Below are 12220 nucleotides of genomic sequence, written 5' to 3'. Positions count from 1 at the left end.
AAAAGACAAGCCACAGCCTGAGAGAAAATAACACTTATCTGATAAAGTACTTATATTCAGAAACACAATGCAATAACAAAAACAACTCAAAGACTTGAACAAAAGATATATGGATGCAAATAAGCATGGAAAGATTTTTCAAAATCATTGATCACGGAAATGCAAATTAAAACCACAATGAGCTATCACTGCACATCTATTAATGGCAAAAATTTTAAAAACTGACAATAGCAAGTGCTGATAAAGAGCAAGCGGAAACTCATACGTTGCTGGCAGGAATGCAAAATGGTACAGTCATTTCAGAAAACAGTTTAGAAAAAGAAAACAGTCTGGTGGTTTCTTACAAAGTGAAATGTACAACCACCCTATAACCCTGCAACCCTCTCCTAGGTGTCCGCCCAGGAAAAATCCACAGATACAGTGTAAGTCCACACAAATACCTGTCCATGAATGTTACAGAAGCTTTACCCTAACAGCCCCAAACTGGAAACAATCGAAATGTCCATCAACTGATGCAGGATAAAGAAACTGTGCTACATCCATACAACAGATTACTTATCTGCAATAAACAGCAACAATCTGGATGAATTGCAAAAGCATTATACTAAAATTGACAAAAGCCAGGCACACAGGCTTTCATTTTATGACATTTTCATTTTTATTATATTCTGGAAAAGGCAAAACTAGAAAAACAGAGATGAGATCAATGGTTACCAAGAAGTAGCAGAGGCAGGAGGAATTGACTGCAAAAGCCAAGGAGGAATTCTTGGACTAAGAGCAATGTTCTTTATCCTGACTATAGTAGTGATTACAGTACCCTGTACATCTGCCAAAACTCACTGAAATGTACACTTAAGAAGGGTGAATTTTATTATATATAAATTATGCCTTGATAAATTTGACGGAAAAAACCAAATATGTGAAAACTAGTAGTAAATGCTAGTATGTGAACTACCTGGAGTTGATACAATTATATTAGGTGGAACTTTTAATCACAATAAACTTAATATTTCCCCAAAATTCTACTTACAGTTTTAAATGGAAATTTAAAAAATCTAAGCCCCCAAAAGATCAAAACTATAATTATATTGTCAAAACTCAACACATCAATTAGATAAACAGTAGCGCTATAACAGACTTGAAACAAAATTAACTAGATCCGAGAGAGACATCTATACTCAAACAAGGAACAGATATTATTTTCAAACAGCTACGAAACAGGCTTAAAACCTAACTAGACATAAGGCCTCAAGGAAAATCTTAAACAGAAGCCACAAGTTTATTTATGCTAATCGTCAAGGGCTAAGCGGTAAGACACGCACATCGTCACAGCACACGCTGTAGTAAACACAGTGCAGAACTCAAGAGAGCCTGTGTGGCAGACCACACTATTCACACTGCAGTAGTGATTTATTTACAGTAAATCATACCTGCTCTTAATTTGAATTTGCCTAGTTTTGTTTTCTTAGCTGATTAACGAACTTAATGAACATAAAACCCAAACGAGCCCAAAAATTGTAGTAAACATTCATATTTTTTTTTTGGTTTTATATTTTGTAAAACCTAAAAAAGGAATTCTTGATCTTCACAACCAACATGAATTACTTCTATAATGAAAATAAACAAAAACAAAAAGCAAAGTTAGCCTATAGGCCATGATTCCTACCCAGTCACTTCTGGTTCCACAAGAATAAACACATTACACAAAGAAAACAACTTTCTAAGAAAAAAACAATTATCTATGCCTTACAGACTAACAAGTCTGTAAAGATGATGTGTGATAGAACCCATGTAAAGTATTTTGTGATGTGGCACAGAAAGTACTCAATAAATATTGGCTACTGAAGTTTATCAGTGTCTGTTATTCATAATGACAATTAAAACTTTGCAATAGAACTACTACAAATACTTTATGGCCAGACCACAGACAAGATACATAGAGACATGCACTGCATAACGACGTTTCAGTCAACAACAGACCACATATATGACAGTGGTCCCATAAGATGAGCACCCTACAGCCTAGGTGTGTAGCGGGTATACCATCTAGGTTTGTCTAAGCACACGGTGTGATGTTTGCACAGTGAAGAAATTGCCTAACAACGCACTTCTCAGAATGTATCCCCATCGTTAAGTGACAGATGGCCGTACAATGATTTCTAAAAAAAAAATTCCACAAGTAAAATAGATAATGAGACTCTCAATTGTACAGAGCTGGGGCGTGCTGTAAGTGGATGTACACACAAGCGCTTCGGCTGTCCTGAAGCAGCTTTACATTATAAAACGCAATAGATACGCAGTAGAGGGGTGACACTCTGATATTTTTCATGCTGCTTTTATCTTAAATCATTTTAAAGAAATTATCATGCACATTGAAATCATTAGAGAACAAAACTACTGCTGTCAATAAACATTTAAAATCTATACTTAGGAAACAGGATTAACTACATTCGATTTATCTCCTCTCCTGTCAAAAATCTCACTGTGTAAAGGAATATGTGACAAAAACAGAGCCAGAGGAGAAATTAACAGACACAAGATTTCAAGCACTGAAACAAATGGGAAGGGTAAGTGATTGAGCAAAGAGGAAGAAAGGCTTGCAGAGGGAAACACCAAAGAGAAGCAAACAGTTTTGTCCTGTAGAATCCCTTAGGGTCCTAATGATTAAGGGCACCAGGTGCTCAAGATTGAAGTGAGGCAAAGGGCTGGCTGATATAGAAAAGCTATATAGCAAAGGTAGGATACCCAGGTGGTAACTACAACTCCCCATGCCTCCCCAACACACACAGTGGGTAAAACTATACTCCAGGGTAGAAGCCGAATTCTCTGAAGAACATGAACTCAATCTCCGAGTTTAGGTTTAACAGGCACAATAGAAGCAAAAAGCCCCACACCAAGTTGCACTTAACTGCAATCTTTTAAACTACTGAAGACAAAGATCTCATCAACTTCCAGAAAGAGCAACAGGTCACATACATAGGAAAAGTCCGAAAAGCCATCAGACTTAACGAGAGCAGAAAAGTTCTTATTCTAGAATTCTATACCAAACCAAACTATCAAGTAGATAAAATAAATATACTTGCAGACAGAGAGACAGTCCCAGAAATTTGCTACCTTGTACCCTTTCATACACAGCTACCAAAGGATGTGTTCTACAAATTAAGGGCGTAAACTAAAAAAGAGGAGGGAATAGATTAAATCATTACGCTATACACTTAAAACTAACACAATGCTAAATGTCAATTATATCTCAACAAAATGGGGTTGGGGTCAGGGGGAGGGAACTGAATGTAGGAGCAAAATAACCTAGGAGAGGGAGAAAGCAGTCTTACAATGATAGTGAAATGTCAGTATTAGAAAATAACTAGTCCTGACAGGATGAGGATGACACAGTTTAGAAGGATGAAGACTTCCAGGAAAAAAAGGCTCATAGATGAATGTATATGACCACATGAAAACAAATACTCAAGTACGGTGCTCTAGTAACTACGCCAATGTTTTAAAACTTGGGGCAATTATTAACTCCAGGTGGGAAAAATGAAGTTATTCAAGAAAGAAAAGGTCAACACAATATACAATTTAGCTTTGCTATGAACAATGTTTATATTGTTACAATAAGGTAAGCACTGACTACTGATTTAACAAAAAATTGTGCTATAATTAACTATATATTGAGAGGATGGAAAGGGGGAAACAGGGAGTGGTTTAACTAAATCTTCATCTACCAAAACAAAAAGGATGAAGGAAAATGCCAAAAGAAATAGCTAGGACTTACAGGAAGCTCCCACTAGGAAGGAGACATGGGGAGGGGTGCTGGTGAATACTGATTATCTTTCAGCAGCTTTTTTTTAATCACATGCATGAATTTTTTAATTTTCAAATTAATTTTAATCAAAATTTTAGAAGTATTTTGAAAAAACAGCAGGGTTTTGTTTTGAGGAAGATCAGCCCGGAGCTAACACCTGCTGCCAATCCTCCTCTTTTTGCTGAGGAAGACTGGCCCTGAGCTAACATCTATGCCCATCTTCCTCTACTTTTTACATGTGGGACGCCTGTCACAGCATGGCTTGACGCACGGTGCCATGTCCACACCTGGGATCTGAACCGGTGAACCCCAGGCCGCTTAAGTGGAATGTGCGAACTTAACTGCTGTGCCACTGGGCCGGGCCCCCACGAGGGTTTTTAACTGGAGAATGTAGTTGACCTTTCTGGGATCCACTGGACCCCATGAAAAAAATGACATGTATAGTGTGCAAGTGTCTTTGACTCAGAACTCCAAAATAGCCGTGACGACTCTCTAGAATCTTGACCACTTATCATCATCTCCACCCTGGTCTAGGCCACTATATCTTATTGAGGTTTCTGCAGTAACCTCCTAATTTGTGTCTCCTTGCTTCTACCCTTGCCCCACCTCCTCCAATCAATCTTCAATACAGTGGTTGTATTAAAAACTTAGATCAAGTCACTCCTCTGTTCAAAGCTTTCCAAAGGCTTCTATGTCATTCGCATAAAAGCCAAAGTCCTCACAATGTCCTACAAGATCTCACACAACCTGCTCTTCCCTGGTCCCTCCAACGTCATCTACTACCCACCTCACTCACTCTGCTCCAGCGACACTGGACTCTGCTGTAACTCTAATTATTAGAGTTTAATACACCAAGCACGCCCCTGCTTCAAGACCTTTGTTCTTGCTGTTCCCTCTATCTGCAACAGTCGTGACTCAAACATGGGAATAGGTTACTACCTCACCTCCTTATCTTTGCTCAGTTGCCACTTTTCAGTAACGTTCTCTCTGATCACCACATACAAAATTACACCCACCAACTCTTTATCCACCTTCCTTGCGTTATTCTTCTCTAAAACACATACTGTCACTTAACACGGTAAATATTTTATTATCTTGTGTCCCCTTATGCTGGAACATAAGCATCAGAAAGGCTGCAATTTCTATCCACTACTATATAACCCAAGCACCTTTGATAATGCCTGTGACACAGCAAGCACTCAGGTGTGGAATGAGTGGATTAACACTGTAGTATTTGGTATCTTAAGATTTAAGAGGTAGCAGACAGTGTATTATCTGGTCCAACGTCCTTATTTTGTACGTGAGGAAACAAAAGTTCTGCAAGGGAAAACTGTGTGCTCCAGGTTGACAGCCAGTTACTTAACGAACAGACCATATCTCCTGATTCTTAGTCCAACTCTTTCCCTCCTTTTCATCAGTGGCTTTTAAATGTTTGACTTCAACCCACTATAAATATTTTACATCAAGATGCAGTATGCCCACATGCAAAACATTTCACAGAACAATATTTACCCTTATTAGACGCAACACACTGCTGATTTTCTATTCTACTCTTTCGTTAAATGTTCTCAAACTTAGCATCTAAAATGCAACTACTGGTCTTCCCTTAGCCCAACCCGGTGCCATGTGCGAACCGCCTATCTCAGTTAACAGCAATTCCATCCCGCCAGGTTCCCAAACTAAAAATCCTGGAGTTATTCCTGACTCTTCTTCACACTCTACATCCAATACATCACAACCTGCTGTGAACTACTGTTACCTCCACTACTTCCAACCTGCTCTGAACGATCACTCTCTCATTTTGATTACTGCAATAGCTGAATCATCTCCCTACTTCTGCCCTTGCCCCATGTATAGTCTATTCTAATCATGGTGACCAGAGTTAGCCTTTAAAACTCCTGCAATGACTCCTCCCATTTCAGAAAAAGCCAAAGTCCTTTCATGGCCGAACAAGGCTCGACTACTGTGGCTATGCTTGCCTCATTCCTGTGCTACCCTCGGCTCTTTTCACCACATGCGCCTTCGGAACTCTCCCCCTCCAGGTCTCTGCTCAAACGTCACCTTCTCAATCAAACTCATCACCACCTTCTATTTAGAACTACAGTGCACTGCCACTATTTCCCTTTATCCTGCTCCACTCTTTCTCCATAGCACTGAACATCTTCTAATTAATGATATAATTTACTTTAGTATGACAATTCAATCCCCTTTTCCCAGATAATTGTGTATATTCTTCGATACTACATTAACACTGGAGAAGCGGTAAGTTTTTAAAGTCTAGTTGTAATATGGAGTCTGAATTACACCAATAAACTTTTCATATTGTTACATTAAAACCCACAGGTCTGGGGCTGGCTGGTGGTGCAGCGGTTAAGTTTGCACCCTCTTCCCCAGTGGCCCAGGGTTTGGCGGTTCAGATCCCGGGCATGGACCTACCTGCTGCTGGTCAAGCCATGCTGTGGCAGGCGTCCCACATATAAAGTAGAGGAAGATGGGCAGGGCCAGTCTTCCTCAGCAAAAAGAGGAGGACTGGTGGCGGATGTTAGCTCAGGGCTAATCTTCCTCTTACACACAAAAATCCACTGGTCTATCTTACATTCTGAATCTTTTACTCATGCATGACTCCATAACATCACGCGTTGCTCATCTGAAAAATACTGGATCACTGGGTTATACAAGTCTTCCTAATGTTGATACATTTTAAAGAAATTCCTGTCGATCCAAGATTTCAAAAATCCTAGTTTTTGCTTGAAAACCCGAATTTTATCACGGCAGCAAACGCTATCAGTGGTTTTCCTTGAACCAACAGTCTCACTTTATTCATTTTTTGAGGAAAAGTCTGCCAAATATTCAAGTCTGAAACGTCTGTCTATTAATCATTCTTTCAAGAAGGGTTCTCATGAAAAAACAGGCTGGTTCAGCTTGAGACTGAAACAACTGCAGAAGCACTTTGGTATGCAGAAGTACATTATGCTATTTCCCGTACTGTCACACAGAATATGAAGTAAAGATGTGTACTCAAGGGTCAAGATTTAATAAAATTACTAATTTTTACTTCCTCAAGAACATTTTTATTTATTTATTTTTTGTTTGTTTGTTTGAGGAAGATTAGCCCTGGGCTAACATCTGGTGCCAATCCTCCACGTTTTGCTGAGGAAGACTGGACCTGAGCTAACATCCATGCCCATCTTCCTCTGCTTTATATGTGGGACGCCTGGCACAGCATGGCTTGACAAACGGTGCCATGTCCCCACCTGGGATCCGAACCGGCAAACCCCGGGCTGCCGAGAAGCGGAATGTGTGCAATTAACCACTGAGCCACTGGGCTGGCCCCTCAAGAACATTTTTAAATTGCAAGTGCCAGTGACTACTAACTAGTACAGTCTGGTGACGTCGCCTTGATGCATGCTAAAACATCAGCAGTTTTACCCATCACTGCTTTTGCACCATTAGTACCAATGTCAACACGGTGAAAAGGTACATAATGTCTTCGTATTTTTATGAAAATCGCTTTAACCGCTACCATCACTGAAAGGGTCTTGGTAACTTCCAAGGGTCCCTGACCCACACTGCTGTACTACACTAATCCAGTTACACGAAAATAGTTTCTTTGAGAATATTCTACATTATGATAAGAAACTTCCTTTAGTCTTCCTTGTGTATTAGTAAGAATGAAAGAACACATTTTTACAAGGAAAAAAAGAAGGAAAAGAAAAGGCGGTGAAAATTATAGAAATAAGCCTAATAAAAAATACAGAGTAAAGTAGAAATAAACCACATTAATTATACTATTAAGTATTCTACTTCTACCCTGGTCTTATGAGGAAACAGGTGAAGTTATTTAACAAATATCATTACAATAAAATGTCTGCAGAATCAACACATCTGACACCCAAATGGGAGTTTCTTACTGAATAAATGAATAAATAGTTTAGGAAATGAATGAACTAATTAATTCCAGGATATCAAAATAAAGTTTCTTATATAATCTGAGATACTACTAGCTATACTATTAAGCTCTTACTGTCATAGGAGCCACACAGAAAAAAATTCATCCACTTGAAGGTTGAAGGTTTATTCCTCCCATTTAAGCCAATCTCTCTCTCAAATAGAAGAGAAAAAGCAAAGTGCCTCTTGGCGGGCATATGCAGCTAACACAAAACTAGACAACGTATAGTTCTATTAAAGAATTTAAAACTGTATTTCACATCGCTTATATCTTCATATACACACCTGTAGTGTTATCAAAAGTACAACTAAAATTAAATCTTCTTTAGATCCTTTTTACAGGCTGCCATGAGTGGCCTCCATAACTCAATTAACCTAACCAACAACCTTACAAACTCTGAATATTAACTGTGGCAAAAACACAACGGGATCAAAGGATGTCTTAAAGACGGCACAAGTTATGCATGTGAATATGTCACCCAGAACCAAGGTCCAGCAGCTGTATTATCAAAATGTTCCTGATTTAATAATACATCTACTACGCTATTAGAAATCTCTCTGAGATCCTGATAAACACAAACTTGACAATTATAATCATTAGGAAAAAAACCCCAAAAGCTCCATATTCAGCTAATTTTTTGCCTCAGATTAAATGCCACTGTGAAAGGTTACTCGGTTCTTTCAAAGTACATTGAGTTTTCATAACTTCCTCCAAATAATACCTGTGTGGCATAGCTCAGGCACAACAGCTAATAAAAGCATGTCGCTCCTTTTCTCTACCTAATTCATTAAAGTAAAACATAAATTTCCTAACTTCCAATTTACATAATTCTATCAGGATAAAAAATAATGGAATCTAGTTTTCTATGAAGAATGTCCTAAAAATGATTGCCTAAACAACTTTGAGACACAAAAAATTAGACATCTTCAATTTAGAACAATGTTACCAACATAGCCCACTTTCCATTTCCAAAATGCTCAGTACAGAGACTTCCAGAATATTCTACAGAACTGATTTTATATAATAAAGAGCTGGAAGAATCTGTAGAGATTATTTACCTCTCATTAAACATGTAAGAAAAACTGCCTGACCTTGGGTCAGTCAATTTTTTACACCTCAGTATTTTTCCATATTTTGAAGGGGTTGAATCAGATGATCTTTATCACCTTTCCTAGTGCTAATGTTTCTCTAAAAAAGATAAACGAGGTTTTATTGAAGTGACTTATGCAACCTCATATAAATGTAAAATCAAGACAAGATGCAAAGGAAGGAAATTTACAAGGGTTGAACAGCTATCTTGCGCCAAGCTCTACCTCCTAGCACCTCACTTAATACCCTAAACAACCTTCACGGGCTAGGTCCTTTTTTGGGGGGGGGTGGGGGAGGCCGGCATTTCTAAATCTATTTGTGTTTAGATGCTGCAAAAACTCTCCATTCTTGTTCTTAAAGAAAAAGCTAACCAGAAGGGCCTTTACAACAAAGTGAAAGATGATCCTAATCCTAACTGGGAAATTAGTGCAATCAAGGGAACATTTTAAATAAATCTGCCCTACTTTTAACAAAACTTGATACCATGTATGAATCTTGAATGCAGAATAACAGAAATGTTAGGACCTAGGGGTCGGCCCATGGCCGAGCGGTTAAGTTCCCACGCTCCGCTTTTGGGGGCCGAGGGTTTGGATCCTGGGTGCGGCCATGGCACCGCTCATCAGGCCATGTTGAGGCAGCGTCCCATGTGCCACAACTAGAAGGACCACAACTAAAATACACAACTATATACTGGGGGGATTTGGAGAGAAAAAACGGGGGGGGGGGGGAAGATTGGCAACAGTTGTTAGCTCAGGTGCCAATCTTTAAAAGAAAAAACAAACGTTAGGGCCTTAGAGATCACAGAGTACAACTTCCTCACTTTACAGACGACACAATTAAAATCAAAAGGTTTGTTCATTTTACACTAATCGAAACAGTGGCCAAAAGTAGATGTGTGGTTTCCTAACTTTCAGGCGTTACCTAACGATAAAATTACACGAGGGAATACAATTATTTGCATAACAGGACATCTTTACACGAATATCTATATGGGTAATGGTTTTTTAAAAATGAGTTAATTCGCCAAGATTATTGGTAAACGAACCAGAAATACTGAAAGCAAATTTTGCCTAAACTGAGTCTCACAGATTAGAAGAAAAATATTGCTTTTAGACCAGAACAGCGGCTGCCCATAACTGGCGTACAGTAAATGCTGAATGAATGCGCCAAACCAAGGCAAGTACTGCCATCGTTGGCAATAGAGTCCATATATCCAACTCAAACCAAGACATTATGAATAGACCGCGTATCTATCACTTTGAAATTCTTAAAGTGGTTCATTTAAAAAACAAACTGTACGGCTTACGGGATGTGACTTTATATGGTCATATAGGCAGAAAACAGCTTCAGCACAATTCATCGTAGCCATTTTTGATAACACTCTTTATATCCCAGATATAAGAAATAACTCAAAATTGCAATGGTTCTCCAAATAACTCAGAAGGAACAAGTTTAAAATGGTCTGAGCCCAAACGGGCTCAACAAAATATCTGTGGCACTCAGGTTGGCAACCAGCGAACGAGGACATTAGGCTTAGTCCTAACCTCGTACAAAGAGTAACTATTTCCAGAGCATTTGACCTCTCCCTACCCCCGACCTTCTCCTTTGAGAAGCAGCGGGTAAGAGGACTGGTTTTCAGGAAGAGAGTCTGAATCCGAAGGCACTGCTGCTTTGCACCACGTCTCCCAAGCTGGAAGGGTTGGGGCAGGAAACCTTCCGAGAGCTCGCCGGGCCCCCAATGACCGCGGGCGAGAGACCCCCGAACCCTCCCCGCCGGTGCCGGAAGGCCCACCGAGCCGAGCGGGACCCGGAAACCGGCCGCCCGCGGTGCGACGGGGCGGGAGCGACGTGCGGAGACCCCGGGCCCGCGCGGCCAGCAGGGGAGGCGGCGGCACGGCGCCCATTTTGTCCTCGGCCTCCGCGCTTCCCGCCCCGTGTCCCGGCCGAGGACCGGCGCGAGGCCCACAGCCACGCTCCGCACGCGGCCCGCGGCCCCCACCCCGCCAGGCCGAGGCGCGCGGCCCGGGCCCGCAGAGCCCCGGGGCCGCGCCGACCCCAGCCGGCCCGCCGCTCCCCAGGCCCGCGGGGCCGGCCCGAAGCCTCCCGCCCCGCCCCGGCTTCCTCCTCCCGATCCTCCTCGCCTGGCCTCAGCCCCGCCGCCTCCCCCGCGAGCCGAGGCCCTCCCCCTCCCGGCGCCCCGGGCGGAGCCGCCTCACCCCGCCGCCCGCCCGCCCGAGCTCCGGCTCCGGCCTCCGCCTCCGCACGCGCCGCCCGGAGCGTACCCCCCGGCAAACAGATGCACCAGCGTGTCCCTCTGGCTCATTCTCTCTCCCGCATGTCCTCCGGGCGCTGAGGCGGGACGCGGATCCGGCCGCCCGCGACGGCCGGCGGCTTCGGTCCCCGACGGGGGCCGCACAGCGCCCCAGGGACGGCGAGGGGAGCGGCGGACACGCGGCTGCAGACGCCACCGGCGCGGCCCTCCCCGCGGCGCTGCAGCCGCGCCGCCTGCCGCCCTCGCTCGGCGCTGTGACCGCAGCGGGAGCGGCGCGGCGGCGGAGGGAGGCGGCGCGGGGGCAGGAATATTCCGGTGACCCCCGACATAAACAGAGGCTCCCATTGGTCCGCGCGGCGTGACGTCACGAGGCTCGCATGCCTCTTTCACGTGATCGCTAAGGGGTTTCTCAATGAAAGGGGCTGGCGAGGCGCGGCCCGAGCGCGTGCCCGGACGGTAGTAGGTCGCCGTGCCCTCGCACCTCGCCCGCGCGCCGGCCCGGCTGCCTCGGCCTGCAGGGACCCGCGGGCGCCCGCCCGGAGCGCGCGTGCCCGGCCCCGACCACGTGAGAAACCGCCTGGATTCCGGGTACGCGAGCAAGGGGGCGCGAGCGTGCCCAGTCTCCCATGTACTTTTCTTAAAAAAAGACTATTCTTTTAGAGCAGTGTTAGGTTTACAACAAAATTGGGAGGGAGGTACAGAGATTTCCCATTTACCCCGTTGGATTCACTTTTTAAAAATTGAGTTTATGACCCAGCATTTCCGCTTCCTGCTATCTACCTCAGAGGAACGCTGGATGCTTGAAAAGCCTTGCGCAGCATGCTCGTACAGCATCGCCAACAACAGTGCAATGTTTACAAACAGTGCTTGTAATAGCGGAAAATAGGATCAGTCGGAGAATGGAGAAATAAATCATAGAACACTCCTACTATGGAATGTTATGCAAATACGACAAGGGGTGGGGTGGGGCCACGTGGAAGAAAATCTCCGAGGTGTAGTCACTAAAACAGGAAAATAAAGTTAAAACACTAAGGTGTATTTTAGAAAGAATAAAGAAAACTAGCATTTACTCGTTCTTCTAACCAGCAAATGTTTCTCATATGTA

At 42.9% G+C, this 12220-nt stretch overlaps 1 protein-coding gene across 1 annotated transcript in view; it reads right to left on the bottom strand.

Moving 5' to 3' along the window:
* The window catches only part of SLC25A36 (solute carrier family 25 member 36), a 34487-nt gene extending 22827 nt beyond the window's left edge, over nucleotides 1-11660 (bottom strand). Inside the window, exon 1 of the mRNA XM_023621019.2 lies at nucleotides 11126-11660. Within this exon, the coding sequence (XP_023476787.1) occupies nucleotides 11126-11460 (335 nt within the window). The 5' untranslated portion in view covers nucleotides 11461-11660. The remainder of the gene's footprint in view (nucleotides 1-11125) is intronic.
* Nucleotides 11661-12220: the final 560 nt, after the last annotated feature.

The sequence above is a fragment of the Equus caballus genome, chromosome 16, assembly GCF_041296265.1.
Source record: "Equus caballus isolate H_3958 breed thoroughbred chromosome 16, TB-T2T, whole genome shotgun sequence".
NCBI lineage: Eukaryota > Metazoa > Chordata > Mammalia > Perissodactyla > Equidae > Equus > Equus caballus.
Note: the sequence above shows the minus strand (reverse complement) of the source record. Positions and strands in the feature narration are given on the sequence as shown.